Genomic DNA, 16,139 nt, shown 5'->3' on the forward strand with positions numbered 1-16,139 from the left:
TAACCTGGGCAAATTCTTTTTTAACTTATCAAATTCTCAACAAGTTGAGAGGTGTTGCAACAAGCAAGCACATCTTGGAATGGTAATGTTCTAATTGTAAGTTTGTTAAAAGGAAGTTGCTATTAAAGTTATACTTAACATGGCATTAAATTCAATAACTTTATATTCTTAAGTTTCTTAGTATTATACATGTATTGTTATGGGCTTGTGTCCCAGTTGGCTCCTGCTCTGTGTTCCATAATAGAGAAAGTAGGTGCAAATATGCACATTTAGTGCACTAACCGTTTGGCCATCCAGGGATCAGATGAAACTTTGCATATTTACTATTTACATGGTTGGTCCCGGAACATGGACAGAATTAACGGGCATCTACAGAAGGTCACAGTGTTGTGGAGATTCCATACTTTGTGTAAACATTTTAAAACCCCAGTGGAGCAGCACCTGCCTCTGCCTCAGACCTGCACACTGTTTGAGTTCAAAGCAAGGTGCTGCAGTTAGCACCCCGCTTGGAAGCCCATCTGTGTTTCTCAGACACAACTGTCAATTTAACAGAAGATAAATCCAATGAAAGTCAAACAGACACTTCCATCACTTGGGCCTTTTGTTTTTTTTCTTGCTGGATTTCAAAGAAAAACAGAGCTACCTAACCAAATGAGATGAGGCATGAACTCCCAGCTGTGCTTTTCACACTGCTGCATGACCCCCAGCGGACAGAGGCTGACCTAACATCACATGTTTAGTCATGTCGAAAAGCAAACTTCAAGTATACACACTATGTATATTTGAAACAGACAGATACAGTATATGCTACAGTGACTTGATTTCAGCCAAAGCTGTATCAGAAGATTAGTTCCAGATTACCTCATGCATTTAGTGTATTTTGTACAAAGAATGCAGGATTGGATCACTTAACTTTTTTTTTTGGCTGACTGCGCTGTATTCTGCATTAGGGAAAACTAATAAAATACATCCTGCTCAAATGCTTTCAATGACTTCCTAGGATTTGCTGTTTTTACTCCCTACGTTAATACTGTGTTCTTATTTGCCCTACAAGTTTGTTTTGGCAACATTTTTAGTTTAGTTTTTTCTTTTCTTTTCTTTTCAATGTCTTTGTGTGGGTTGCAGAGTTAATTGGGCAGAGAATGATTTAATAATATCTTGGATATGAATAATTTGCAGATAGATTGATACTTTAAAAATTAAAATAAATACATGAAAATCTTGGAATAGCCAGATGCTCTTCTCAAAGGCATCCACACCCTGAGACAGGAGGAAACTTCCTCTTTAAAAGAGTCACATCTTGCTAGTGACTTTCCGAAACCCTCATTGAAACTGAATGAAGTGTGAAGGGTTTACGTATGCAAAGAATATTAAAATTATAAAATGAATTTTAACTTCATTATGTGACCTGATCTAAATGAGCTGTCCCACATTTTAGTAGCTGAGAACATGTTTGTGCCTTACTGAGGCATCTAATCTAACACAATTAGACTGCTATCTCTTGGCTTGCAGTCCTTTAGCTTCAGCTTTTGTTTAGTATGCACTATCATACACTGCATTACAATGCGACATAAATAAACAAAGCAGAGAAGAAAATGTTAAGAATTCAGTAGTCAAAAGGTGAAGTACAGGGAAAACGACGAGGGTTAGATCCATCTATCTATTTTCCATGCTGGCTTATTCTAATCATTGTTGTCTCAGCAACATCAGGAATCAGTCCTACACAAGACACCGTTTCACAACATGACATATTAAACACACAACTATACTGGGCCAGCTGCCTCTGATGTCTTTGGGACATGGGGGATATACAGTGAGGAAATAGAGAAAAAAATGTAGAGAGTAGGTACCTCCATCAGAAGCTGAACCAAAGTCAAGTGCCGTGTCCTACAATACGACAGACATGCACTGAATGAGAACAGTAGAATATGCCAAAGTGAAGATCAATGCTGGGGCCAGACCTGTCTTTGGTATTTATATATTAAAGCAGCACATTATGCTGGCATAATTAGGCTGTGGGTTCAATAACCACTGACACACTTTGAGATTTGGAGAGTGAAATTAGTATGACAGTAATCTAACTGTCGAAATATGGGAAAAAATGCACTGTACTCTAATATAAAAGGGTCCATTAAAGAAATCATATACAGAAAGTGTTTAGTTGACCTTGGATCTAACCCCAGCCTGGTCACTATCCTTGTGGATATTGTCCATTCTTTCTGTGTCTGCATGAGCTTTTCTCTAGATATTCTGTTTTCTTTCCAATCAAAAAGACATCATCACACTTAACTTGACTGGTGGCATTTATAAATGGCCCAATATGATTAGGAGAGTAATGGTGTGAAAGTGTGGCCTACAATGGCCTTGCATCCTGTCCAGAGGTAATTCTTCTCTTGTGCCTGATGCTAAGCCCCATGACACCATCATGGGAAGTTAGAAGAATACCTGCAGCATATTTTATCATGATTCAAATATATTATGGCACTATACATGATACATTTTGTATGAATATGTTAAATTGCAAAAATCCCCCTATGTATATTCTTTATTAAAAAAAAAAATTCATTTGTGTGTGAACATGTTTAATCACATTTATGTTTGCTATTAATCTTATTGGTGAACAATGGGAAAAATAAATTTGGCTTTCATTATATACTGCAAGAACCTACTTTAAAAAGCCTACAGACATACCAGTACGTAAGTATATTCATATGCAATTATTGCGCTTTTTTGTGGTATACGTTATATTATGTTTTAATTTAAATATATTTGCAAGCACATATAGTCTTGTAGGATCGAATATGTAAGTACACAACATCTTAACATGAACAAAATCTCTGTCTTTATCTGGGCAATGCCCCCAAAATAAAAATGTTTCTAAAATGTACTCCCAGCATTTTGAAAGCTGGGGAACTGCAGAATAAAGATGACATCTTGCATTGCTCTCAGGTCTAATCTAAAGCAAATAAAAACCAGTAAAGGCATCAAAATTAAATTTGTTAGAGAATGTTGCGCTTAGACTGTATGTCTAAAGTGTCTTAGGATGGTATTCAAAATTAAAAGTTGTCCCAGTATGGAACCTTTACAATTAATCGCAGGCTTTTTGGCTTTTACAGCACTGGAAGAAGTCAAGTACCGATACTGTTATGGGCATCATTCTTGGTCAAACTTGAAATCACCCAAACTAACTCAATATGTGAGCTATTATGGCAGTATCTACATTAAAATCAACAAAGATAAATGGAAAATGTGCACTATCCAAGTAGACAATGATTGGTCTAGGATTACTATATATAATAAAATGTGTTTGCATAGAACTTATAAGTATTCATCCTGCATATTCAATCTAATTATTTCCTCAGACTGATTTGTTTACCCAGCAAATCTTTAATCTTGTTTCAAAATTCATTTTTGACACAGCTAGGAAGTTTAGGCTTGCACTTACATGTACAGTCGTGCATTGAGATTCCCGTATATTATTCTCACTCCCTTGGTGGAAAAAATTTATGACTAACAACCCCAATGTTTTACTTTCCACAGAACATCATAAGACTAACAGTGAGACTAAAGCTTTGTACCACCGATTCAGGCTTCAGCACTATCTCACCATTGCACACTAGGTAAGCCACTTAATATGCATGCACTGGAATTCTACTCAGAAAAAGTTAATATTGCAGTGTGAGGTTTTACCAAGAGGAAGCATGATATAAAATCGATGTTTTCATGTGTATGTTGCCTCAATTTTGAAAAGCAGACTGATATCACTTAACTAGTATCAAAAATTGACCTTGTATATTAAATTACTACACATTGCACTGCTTTAGTAATACTAAATGCTATGAAATGCATTAATGAGTTATTTTTATTGAGCTGGTATTTTCATTATTGTGCAGGACATTAAAAATGTACACACGTAAAGCATTAGATTCATTACAAAATTAAATATTTTCATTGTCAAAATGTTAAGCAAATCATGCACAAGTATTTACACAATATAAATATTTACACAGTAGATCTTTATACATTTCAAAAATATTTTTAGGCAACAAGTCACTAGTACATTTCAAGTATACAGGTATATTCATATCTCCCCTTAGTGTAAAGTCACGTTTGTTAGGGCATTTTTAGAAAGACTAATGTGACAGGGATTTGGAATGGAAAGTAGTGGGGGATCAGTCATGGATTAAAGTGAAAAGGCCAGGAAAAACATCCAGAAACTCAAACCCTGAGTTTACTGAGATGCCCGGTTTAAGGTTGGAGAAGGCCTTTTCAGGATTGATTCTACAGAAAAGGATAAAGACTCGTTGGAGGAAAGTTTTGTCCCAACTTGCTTTGACATCAAAAGTTCTTTAGTATATTTGTCCATCCACTTGATGCTCGGATTTTCTTTAATTGTACACTCCATGTATTTCCTGGCCGCCTCCTCTATCAGTTCTTTGCAATATGGTGCTTTCAGTTCAGGGGCGGATTTTTCACTGAGTGTTTGCTGAATCAGTGAGTGGAACGAGTTTAGCTTCATGGAAATGGCATGCTTGGCACTGTCTTTGCTGAGTTTGCTTAAGGCATGCTCCTGATTAGGAGAAGAGGAACTACTGTTGAATGCCTGCACAAAGCTCCTCTTTGGCGGAGAGAATGCAGATTTCTCCTGTATTCCCTGAGAAGTGCATTGAGTTTCAGGTGGTGCCCGTGGAAGATTATGGATGTCAGAAACTATGTGTGGGGAGCCGTCCAATTTGCCTGACAGTAAGTCCTGTTCTGGTGAATTACTTTCTGGCACCTGCATTACCTTGCAATCCCAGACAGCTCCTGGTTTCATGTTTGGCACTGTGGCTGCATTCAGGAGACACTGCTGGTAGAGGAGTGCATCGCTGATGTTACTGCATTTTGGCCATAACATGAAACGGGGAGACAATGGGTACTGGCGATATGTTGTTGCCACACTGACATTGGAAGAAATCAACTCCACGTTGCCTGCGCCAGTATACTGCATGGAAAGGTCAAGACAAGCTGGCAGTAAGTTGTACATTTCTTTGGCTGGAGCTTCAGCTTGACCGGTTGAAAAAGCAGTCTTGTAGGAGTTGTACTCAGCCGCATGCATCATACTGCTTGGCATGAACATTGAAGCTGTGGCAGTCTGACTGGAGTCCAGTATCTCACGTTCCTTGTATTCTCTCTCCAACATGATGGTCTCCAGCTCTTTGTCAGCAAAAGCCCGACGTTTCCTCATTCTGTCACTTAAAGGCGGAGGAAGCACTGCATTTCCTCCTAAGAAGGGGTCTGTCTGCACTGGCCTGTAACCTGCCGAGAAAAACATTTTGTTAACACTTTGGATTATTGGCACATAGGCATTACATTTTTCTAGCCCATTTCACAACTAGTTACAAGACAAACATTGCACTAATTACATTATTTTATCACCTTCATTACCTTTAATTTTTGAAAATCAAAACCTTTTCTTTGCACTTCTAAAACCTTGAAAATAAATATTATATTTAATATAGTGCTGTGGCAAAAACTACTCAACATCCTTCTCTGAACTTGTCTTTTTTCCTAAAAGCCTTTACAATCCACAGATTTTGAGAAAAACATTGGATGTAAGCCTGAACCAGATGCTCATCGAATGTATCAAACAGCAGAGGGAGATTTATTCGGACAATTCAGATATGCCAAATACGCAAACATGAAAATCTTTGAAATGTGGTGGAAAAACCAGACGTACGTATTTATGAAGGAAACCCATGAAGACCTTGTAGACATAACACAGGGCCAGAAACTGAGCCCTTAAGTAGACATGATAACCATTGTATCTTCCTTCCTCCTACTGTTGTATGCAGACTTATGAAAAGTCTCAGTCAAAATGTAAGTACAAATCTCCCACTTGGGTGGACAGTGGAACAAGTAATTAGTATATGTCTCTTAAAATATTTCCAAAGTTATAAACCCATGAATGTATTATATACTCTCAATGCTTGCTATTCATTGGTAAGCCATTTTACTTGATTATAGAAACGAATCCCCTGCATTTCAAAGCACTGATTTTTTGTAACAGTACTGTCATAAAATGGTCTTTTCAAAAACATTACAATAGTCAATTTGAATAGTGCTGCATAAAGCATATAACTAACTGTTGCACAATGACTTTAAGATATTGCTTTAATACAGACTCTTAATTAATGTACAATTTTAATAATGTTACTTTCAGAAACTATTATTTAGATTACAAAAATGTTGCCCCACCCCTTTTTCTTTTCTTTTTTTTTTTCTCATTTCTGGGTTATAGAGAGTCACAACTTAACCTGAGTGTATTAGGTATGTGAAATGAACGGTCCTAAAGACTATCCTGACCATCACAGGGCACACTAGGCCAATTTAGAATTGTCTTATTTTACAAATATGAATTGTAAAGTGGTAAAACAACGTAAACTAATTTTCATGGTCATTGTCTAAAATGCTTGCACACTAACAAGTTCATTTTTTTGAATGTCATTATCACCAAACTTAATCACTGCTAAATGTAAACTGAACTATTAAAAGAAACCACAGCAAATAAAAAAAATTGCCTTGAAAAGTGGGAGAGAACAATTGCCACCAAAAACTGACCAGTTTGCAGTAAACATAATTAGTGAATATGCAAATACAACAAATCCTATAGTTATTCCCATATAAGAAGTAACTATAAAGAGAAACAATAGAAATGAAAAGAGATTTATCTAGAGCTAGACGTACAACAGAAGTTTCTGCGTCCGTATTGCACTATTAATTGTCCAAGGCTGAATACTTGGGAATATTGAAGGAAGGACAGAAGAGAGATCCAAGAATAGCTATGGAAAGAGAGACAAAAACAACAGTCAAATAACGTAAGACTGTAACGGATGAAGACACACATTTGATTCTGTGATTAACATTATACAATGTCTGATTTGGTTTTCTTATTCCTATGTTTATATACAATGCAATATTACATCAATAATTTTAAAAATAAATGTCTAATACAGTAGTATAGAATTATTTTCAATAACTTACCTTCCAAAATACTCTTTGCCAGCATGCTGGAAGGCCGGAGGTGCCTTTGATAAACTGCTCTGCGCTCCGAAGAGATCTGTTTTGCTGAAATGCCTTTTTTATCCTGAAATGAGTAAATGACGGCAGAAGTCAAGATAACGGTATTGTTAATTCAGAAAAATTAATTTGTTTGACTTTACATGTGATTAAAAATAGCATAAAAGCAATATGTTCATTTTTCTATCTGGCCATAAATTATGGATAAAAAAGGGAAAGGGATAAAAACAAGGACACTAATTTTATCTATAAGCCTAAAAATAAATACACAACATTTAATAAGAGTGTTATTTCCCAAATATCAGAAATCAGGGTAATATATAAAAAGAACTGGTAATTTCATACAGAAAAATAATTAAGAAAATTCAACAAGATGATAAACAAAACTGAATACATTGCAATTGTTTTGTTTGCAAGTCTGCATTAAAGCGCTTATGATCTGTTTATTTCCTTATTACAGAGATTAATACAATTGACCCTTTAACACAAGGCAGCATTACTATGAGGTGATATTTCTTTTTGTCTTTTGAATACAATAAAAATAACCACACAAGATTAAAGAATGTAACTAAATAATTTTCCATAAAATGTAACAATCACCATAGCTAAAAGAAGAGATAGTCCAGCGCCGACTTAAATGTATCTTCTTCTATAAATCACAAATTAGTTCAAATAAAATTAACGCTAGCTCCGTGTCGCTTACAGTTTATCAGCTTCATGAAGTTATTCTGATAACAAGCTTTGAATTGTATTTTGTCTATGATACGCGCCTGCGCCACGTTTTCCTTTATCTTTACAAACTAATAATGTAGTCTTACTCACTGTCAGCACAGTCTGATAGACACATGCGACTATGCTGTGTTAATATTTTAGATTGGTGATCATTAATACAAGCTAATTTGAGTCAAAACAAATTGTCAAGCGATCGAAGAGCACTAGTGAGCGGAGTACTCGCCCGCCTGTGCGGAAAACAGTGTGATGTCAATAAGGCTTGATGTGACCCCTCTGTTTCCTAAACAGAGCTCACTCACAGGACCGGTTTGCCGGACGCGGCTGTTCTCTCACCTCGGTCGCCTGCTGCCTGCGGAGTGCCACCTGCGCTGCCATGACGCGCTGCCGTTCGACGACGAGCAGACAGTTGGCACACTGACAGTCGCGCCAGCGGCAGAAGCGCTTGTGCCCCTTCAGACACGAGACCACGCCGTGATTACGGCAGCGGGCGCACTTCGGAGTTCGGCTCAGTTTCCTCTGATCGGCCACTCCTTGAAGCTGCTGACCCACTATGTCTTGTTCCTTGCTGACTGAATCCTCGTCTCCAGTGCCAGATAGCCCTGCACCAAACTCTGCCTGGTCGTCGCTCTCTGGTTCCAAGCTCTCCACATCGATCTCCAGCTCGGGAACCAGAAGATCTGTCATTCTTTCAAACTACTGTAGTCCGACGATGATTCGATTTTTACACCTGGAAACGTATAAAATGTATTAGGTGACAATGAAAAGAGAATAAAGACTGATGCACGTAGGCTACATGATATTACTGGCTAAGTGTCTCTGGGCATTTTTGGCTCGTTCAAGTATTATGACTGATACGGCAATATCAATTGTCGAAATCACTTAATATGACTATAGCTTAATTAAGAACTCCACTTCTATCCGTTATTGAATCGATATTACGGTATCTTTTTTCACAATCATTACCTTAAATAACATGCTTTCGTGTTAATCGTGTGTTTAATTGTGTTACAGTTGCCGCCGTTGCACTGTCAATGTTCTGTAATTAAATGCTGTCCAAATAACTTGTCACTTTAAGTGAGTTTAACAAATGCCTAGACGAGAAGCGTATAGCTAATCGTTTCAATACACATGTCAAAAAGCAAACCCATCGAAGTTTTAATAGAGTGCTTTTCATTAGTGCAAAATTGGCCTGGCGAAATAGAGAGCTGCATGAAAAGAAATACCGTGCAATAGTTAACTTACCAGTACAATGTGTTAATTCCAAAAGAAGAATTACTACGAGTCCCTCCTGTCACTTGGTGTGTCACAGAGAAGACAACAGATGGCTTAGTAAGGATCCTTGGAAATTAGGTGTGATGTCTGCACCACTACAGGTTCATCTGTGAAGATCTTGTGTGAATATATAAAACGAAAGAACGACTTTACAAGTTCGTTAACAAGGCGTAACCTCCTATATGAGCTGCGGGAAACCGTAGGTCGCCTCTTGATTGGTCAGAAAGGTACACACGGCTCCTCATTGGTGCAGACGGGAATGTGTGTGCGCGCGAGCGCCTTAACAGGTTAACTTTCAGTGAAATCGCTAATGACACAGTAGAAAACAAGAAGGTTTATTATCTGCACGCTTGACGCCGAATACTGGCTAGTGGAATGATACCATTAATGCAACCCTGTAATTAATCACGGGGCACAGTTCTTTAAAACTCTTTCGACCAGTCTTTGTTAGTTAATCAATGTATTTATACAGACGGATTGGTGTCATAACGGAATCACCGATGCACAGGCTTGTGTGTGTATACAGGGTTTCAATACATATTCTGTTCTTTTTATGGACAAATGTAGTAACAATGATCTCTTCATAAAAAAAGCTGTCACTTTGAACCACTCATATAAATGTTGTAGTACATTTGCCGATCTTAACAATAAAAAAGTTAATGTACGAATTAGTACTACATCACAAAAATCTACACATGCATCAGTCTGTACTGCCCTCGGGACTTGTGTCACAAGTCACTTTCAAGGTGCATATTCATAAAATTGTCGCAAATTATAAATTGCTGGAAAGTTTGTTGTGGAGTCGCTTCAACGATAAAATTAAGACCACCCAAATCGTGGGTTCAAACGAGTGGAATTAAGCAGAAACTAATAAGGAGAAACACGACAAATACTGCCGCTTATAAAATAATCGAATCAATAATAACGTGCATAATTGAAAATCGAGATAAATAAACCAATGTTTCACGCAGGGATATAAAGTTAGCTCAACAAAGTAAATGTACAGAAAGAGGGTGATTATAGACTGCGAATGAGTAATTTTAAATCAAAGGATCACGAAGTCCGCAGCGTATTCAAATCCCTTAGCTTTCATGCAAAATATGTTTGGAGTTTTCAAACATGTTAATCTAAATCAGACACACTAAAACGAGCAGAACCGAACAATACATTGCCTTTGGCAACATTTATTTAAAGCTTCTTGCTAACATATACTACTGTAGTATCGTCGAAAGGGGTAAGACAATAACCGTCTAAAAGGCTAAATGATAAATAAATGGCGGTATGTTGTTGTTCAATACTAAATTGATATCGAATCATAATTGTTACCTACCAAAAATTCCAAATGTACAGTAATTGCTAACACTGCACATGGATTATTTTATATAAATAACTGAACACGGATGCTTCAGTTATTAAAACTAACGACGCTCGTGTGTCTGATAAAATTGATCGGTTGTGCATCTGCTGCTGTTTCATATTCCATGAATCAAGTTTACAATAGCAGTTTCACGTGTAAATATTTTCCTTCAGTGCAAAGGTATATAGTCACAGAATCATGTAAGGTAGGATGCTTTGCGGAATTTGCCGTATGTTTTATATAACCTGATGTAAACTTGTGTCTATCAGTGCAATTATCCTTTGGAGGATGTTTTACACAAACTTAAAGATTGCCGCAAGCAAGGCATTTTATGTAATAAATACCCCGACAAAAGAGCACACCAAAACAGTGGATTATGTACCTTATGTCCTGTATTACCTTCTTTTTGTCCTATGAGTGATTTTCATGCATTGATTGAGACGCATACAGGTTTCAAAAATTCGATTTTATGATTTCGTGAAGTTAAGTTAAGTTTAACACTTAATTCGTTGATATTTGCGGTGGCGCCTTGGTGTTCAGGAAAACAAAACGAGACCGTGTTTCTCCCTCGTCCTTCCAGTCTCTTAGATGATATTTGACAACCTCCTCCACATTCAGGCAATGGCATAATTCCAAAAGCGGTGAGGACAAAACACAAACCAACCCTGCGCTCTTAAAACTAAAGGTGCCAGAGAGACTCTTCAGAGGAGAACCATGTCTGGTGCCCAAAAGACCCATCCACGTGAAGCTTCCAGAAGGACCCTTTCTTTATTTAGATCTGTAATAGGCTACAGAATAACCATGAATAGATGATAACAGATATGTGAAACAGCAATAAGTTATGATTTTAATATGACTCTTCCTGCATACAGTAACACAGACTAAGTCCAGGTTTGCTTAATCTGTAACTGCCCTGCTAGTAAGCCTAACCATACATTAAAGATTTCAGTTTGTTTTTCTACATATTAGAAAGTTTTTCAAAGCACAAAGAACCAACTTCTTATGCAGACAACCCTTCCCCGAATGGGATGGTGCTTTGTCAAGTAAAGGTTCAACAAGGAGCCACACAATACTATAACGAACCATAAAATGCCTTTAAAGAACCCGTATTTTTAAGAGTGCGGATGGGATTGCTGTCCGTCGTTGAAGACATTTTTACACATCGACACTCGCTAAAATGGACTTAAATCAGAGTTGATAGTTAGTCTCGTATTTTCACCTTACAGAATTATTATCAATTTAAGTATTGTCAGTTAAGGAAATGTGCCTGTTTATTTACAAATAAATACGTAGAAACAGTAAATCAACTCTTTTTAGTGGTCCAATACCGAAACGTAAGTAATGTAAATTATATTTAGTATAGCCCACTTAGTTATCTAGTTTGGAAATCCAGTGGGAATGTAACTCCAGCAGAGGGTCAATTGTTCCAACTGTAAGTATGCCATGCTTTTATATCGTATCTCATGTTTACAAACGTAACATAACGTTCGCAAACCCCTTAATTCAGTTCTCAGTCAACAGGGGGCGTCTGATCGCCGCAGGACCCACCCGTTCACACACCCACACAAAATCCATTTTGGAATCTCCAATTAACCCAACTTGTCGTTCGAGGTATGGGACGAATTGAGATTCCCAGAGGTAAACTCGTATTGAGATGGGGAGAACATGTAACCTTCACACGGACCAGAAGATCTAACCCAAACGTAATATTTTTAAAATAAAAACACAAATACACTCTTGAAAGTAAAGGTGCCAAAGCGGTTCTTCAGAACGATACATTGGGGCAAACATTTTTGGTTCCCAAAAGAAGCATCCACATGAACGTTGAGGAAAGAACCTTTATTTACTGAGATCCGTAACGGGTTTTATAAATAACAATGAAGAGATGATAACAGATTTGTGAAATACCATTGGGTCCTGGATTGTAAAACCACTCTTGCTGCATGCAATAAACACGGGATATGTTCGGAAATTTTCAATCTGTTGTACCTTGCTAGGTTTTTGGGAACATTTTCTAATCCCATTTAACTAATTTATAAGCAAAGAACACATCCCAGAATGAGATGGTACACCGTAAATCAAAGGCTCTACGAGGGACAACACAACCCAGTAAAGTTCCAGTAAAGAACCAATCATTTTTAAAAGTGTAATGAACACAACTACATTTGCAACAGAACATGCATTCTAAATATTTACGTTTCTTTATCCGATCAGTTTGTTGACACTCCTATTGAAGTATACAGAGTTATACATTGACTTAAACTGAGTTATATATGTTTTTTTAATGTTTTTTTCATTAATTGAGTTAATTATTGAGTTCAGGTATCATCATTCGGCACTTACGTTTAGGAATTAATCTATGGTAAATCTTGTACAGTTCCTGCGGCCGTTTTGTGTTGCACTCAGTGGACATTTACAAGGCCCTCGAAACGCAAACCAACATAACAGGTTGATCACTTCCTCGAATGCAGCAATGGAGGCTAACAGTCAACGCTGTTATATATTGCCATTTCCTTTAGCCATGCATATCTATAAAATATGTATATATTGTTTAGATTAGTTATAGATAAAGCATAATATAAACTATCTTCGTTATTTCTTCTATCGTTGTTTGTATTTGTACTTTGCATCAATATTAAATATATGCATCATCGATTAAATGCATATTTGTAATCCATGTTCAAAACCAATACATGATGTAAAGTTCAATCAAAAAAACAAAAACATGATTATCAAGACCTTATAGGTCGTGATATTTAAAAGCATGCAAAAAGCGAGAGCAAAAGATTGAGAACATTGTCAGTGTTTGCATAATGAATTCCTGCAATATGCGAGACCTGTTTTCTAGCTTTTCTTTACATGTGGTGAAGATGTCAGCGTTGCAGGTGCAGAGGGTCCGCCACTTACTCTTCCTCTCTTAATTTATTAGCGAGCGAACCAAACTGCTGTCCTGGGTGCAATTGACAGCGCAGGAATGCTTTGATCAGTTGGCCCGCTCCTTAGTTCTGGAAAGAGAGAGAGAGGCCACGAACCAGCAAGGAAGACTCCAGGCCTGCTTCAAAAAGACATCTCTCCGGCAGTAAGTGTCGGACGATTATGTGTATCTTATTTTTATGCCAGTATTATTGTTGTTGTTGTTTTTGAATATTTCAAAACTCCGCTCGGAAACTATTATTTTTGTAGTAGTTGTTTTATATATATATATATATATATATATATATATATATATATATATATATATATATATATATATATATATAGGCAGCGCGCACAGCTGTGGCTTTCTTTTTAACGAAAAAGAAGTTTTAAACATGAAGTAGTAACATTAAGCAAAACAGCAGTGTAAGTTCTGTAGTGCAGTACTTTACACTGTACCGCACTGCAACCCAAAGCAAGGCAGTTTTCTGTAAAAGATAACCATTGTAACTCACGAAAAATTCCATCGCCATATATAAGGAGTTTGAAAAAAATTACACCCAAGAAGATTTTTTTACTAGTCTGTTTTTATAGAAAATGATTTTTTTTTAATCTGGGTTTTGATTTATAGAACCGTGCGGTTGTCTTTTGTGTGTCGTGCCCTTTTCCACGGATGTCTTTCCTTCTCAATGTTCATAGCCCTCAACGTTCTTCCCACAATATACTTTATGATTTTTGCATTTATACAAGAAATTGGTGTCGTCTTTGTCGATCTTAATAAATAAACAATGATGAGGAAAAAAATTAAAACAAAAAAAAAGAATTGTTTAAACCTAAAGCAAGTATCAAGTGTCTCCAAACAGACTGCCCGCTTATGTTTGTTGTTTTGACATTCTTGTCGGCTCATATTGTATATATACAGTACACTTAAGGCGAGTTCTCTTATTTTGACGGAATTTTACTTCACCTGTTTTGACATTTGACGCACTGTTTTGCTTAAATAAAGAATTTAATTGCGGGAGTGGACCATTCATTTTTGCAGGTGCTTTGCTGACGCTCTAAACGCCCCCCGCCTTCTCACAGCACGCCTTGATGCCCTAAGTGATGTTTATTCGAATCTCATTGGAACCTGCAGATTCGACGACTTTTTTCCTTTGAATTTCAATTGCCAGCAGCCTGGCTTTTTTTTTCTAAATTTATGAACAAAGGATTCAAAATGGTGTTCTATTTACATTTCACAAACTGTTTACGTAAACAAAGCAAAATGCTTCTGAACTGTTTATGCGAATTGGACGTTCAAAATAGGTCCTATTCAAAGTATCTGTCTGGAGGCATTCAAAATTATTTTTCACTATTTTAGGAAAAAATGATAATACAGTAAGTTGAAAAAAATACTTCTACCTTTAAAGAAGAGCTAATTACACATTACATATACCCTACTTTAAAATCAAGAGAAAATACAACTAGACTTCTTTATTTGACCCGATCGGCATCCGACTTCCAGTAGGCAAACGTTAACAGTTTAAAACGTTTTAACGATATATGACAATACTCAAAAAGGTGAGATTATGCGTATGAGAAACGAAATTAATCTTAATTTCATATTAAAAATATTTGGCGTCACAGGACGTTTTACACCTTAGGCAAAAAGTAATTTAAAGTGACATGGCAGGGAACCGAACAAGATGATGCAAATTTTCCAGACTATACAAATGAAAGATTAAACCTTAATTTATCACTGGACCCTCTGTGAGGCAAATGCGGGGAACATCCTGCAATGGGAGAGCCCTAGGTACAAATCCGGGGCCGCTCACAGCGTCTACAACAACGACATTTATTTATATAGAACATTTTCATACAAATAATGTAGCTCAAAGTGCTTTACATGATGAAGAAAAGGGAAATAAAAGACAAAGTAAGAATTAGAATAAAGCAACACTAATTAACATAGAATAAGAGTAAGGTCTGATGGCTAAGGAGGACAGAAAAAAAAAAACTCCTGACGGTTGGAGAGAAAAAATAAAATGTGCAGGGGTTCCAGGGCATGGGACTGCCAGTCCCCTCTGGGCATTCTACCAAACATAAATGAAACAGTCCTCTTTGTATTTAGGGTTCTCTTCGAAGGACTTGATGATGATGGTCATGTAGACTTCTGGCTTTTAATCCATCAATGTAGGAACATCATGATACTGTGATTAGGTGGTGGTGGCGCAGGTCGCCATCACAGAAAACCGTTAAAAGAAACAGAAGAGAGAGTAGGGGTCAGTACGGATTTTAGAGCCACCATGAATAGTCTAGGCAGCGTGTTCTGCCTGCCCTGCGCTCAGGCGGTTTTTCCCTCTGATGCTTTTTTTTTTTTTTTCACTCCTTCATCCTCAGGAATTGCGCGTTAGCCTCCTCGGGGTCTCCGAACAGGAGCTAAGTGCGAGTCTGAGCATACCCTGTCCAGGGTTCGACATTAAATAAATGGACAATTGCTTCTGGAGACATATACTGTACATGTGTTTATTATTTATTAAATTGTATTTTTAAAAGTGTAAATGCATACATCTTTACTTTTGTAACTTAATCGTTTTGCTAGGCTAACAACTTACAAAGTACGCTTTAAGACTAAAACCTCAGACCTTCAAAACCGTTACAATATGAACATTTTGGGTGATTTTAGCTTTAGTAATATGTTTGCTTTATGAGAATATTAGGACAGATGCGTCCATTCACTTTCATTTAATTTTCATTATTCTAAGTGTAGCGGAAAGCCGGAGCCTGTCTTGCTGAAGACGAACCTGCAACTCTGCGATCGCGA

At 37.1% G+C, this 16,139-nt stretch overlaps 1 protein-coding gene across 2 annotated transcripts; it reads right to left on the reverse strand.

Annotated features, from left to right (window-relative positions):
- Nucleotides 1-3,850: 3,850 nt before the first annotated feature.
- Nucleotides 3,851-9,185, reverse strand: dmrt2a (doublesex and mab-3 related transcription factor 2a). 2 transcript variants are annotated; one of them, XM_039758582.1, is made up of 4 exons: nt 9,034-9,185; nt 8,125-8,518; nt 7,024-7,126; nt 3,851-5,298 (listed from the first exon to the last, which is right to left on the reverse strand). In XM_039758582.1, exons 2-4 carry the CDS (start codon nt 8,473-8,475, stop codon nt 4,232-4,234), a joined length of 1,521 nt encoding a protein of 506 aa, XP_039614516.1. In that variant the 5' UTR covers nt 8,476-8,518; nt 9,034-9,185; the 3' UTR covers nt 3,851-4,231. The 2 variants fall into 2 exon arrangements, with proteins under 2 accessions (XP_039614516.1, XP_039614517.1); XM_039758583.1 differs by lacking the exon at nt 8,125-8,518.
- Between the last annotated feature and the right edge of the window lie 6,954 nt (nt 9,186-16,139).

The sequence above is a fragment of the Polypterus senegalus genome, chromosome 7, assembly GCF_016835505.1.
Source record: "Polypterus senegalus isolate Bchr_013 chromosome 7, ASM1683550v1, whole genome shotgun sequence".
NCBI classification, from domain to species: domain Eukaryota; kingdom Metazoa; phylum Chordata; class Cladistia; order Polypteriformes; family Polypteridae; genus Polypterus; species Polypterus senegalus.

Bases quoted from the DNA above. Each gene is read 5' to 3' on its own strand.
- dmrt2a (XM_039758582.1), bottom strand. From the start codon at position 8,475: ATGACAGATCTTCTGGTTCCCGAGCTGGAGATCGATGTGGAGAGCTTG. The intron at 7,127-8,124 runs GTGAGAGAACAG...TACTCATTTCAG, and splicing joins GCAGGCAGCAGGCGACCGAG to GATAAAAAAGGCATTTCAGC. The intron at 5,299-7,023 runs GTAAGTTATTGA...TTTTCTCGGCAG, and splicing joins GGCAAAGAGTATTTTGGAAG to GTTACAGGCCAGTGCAGACA.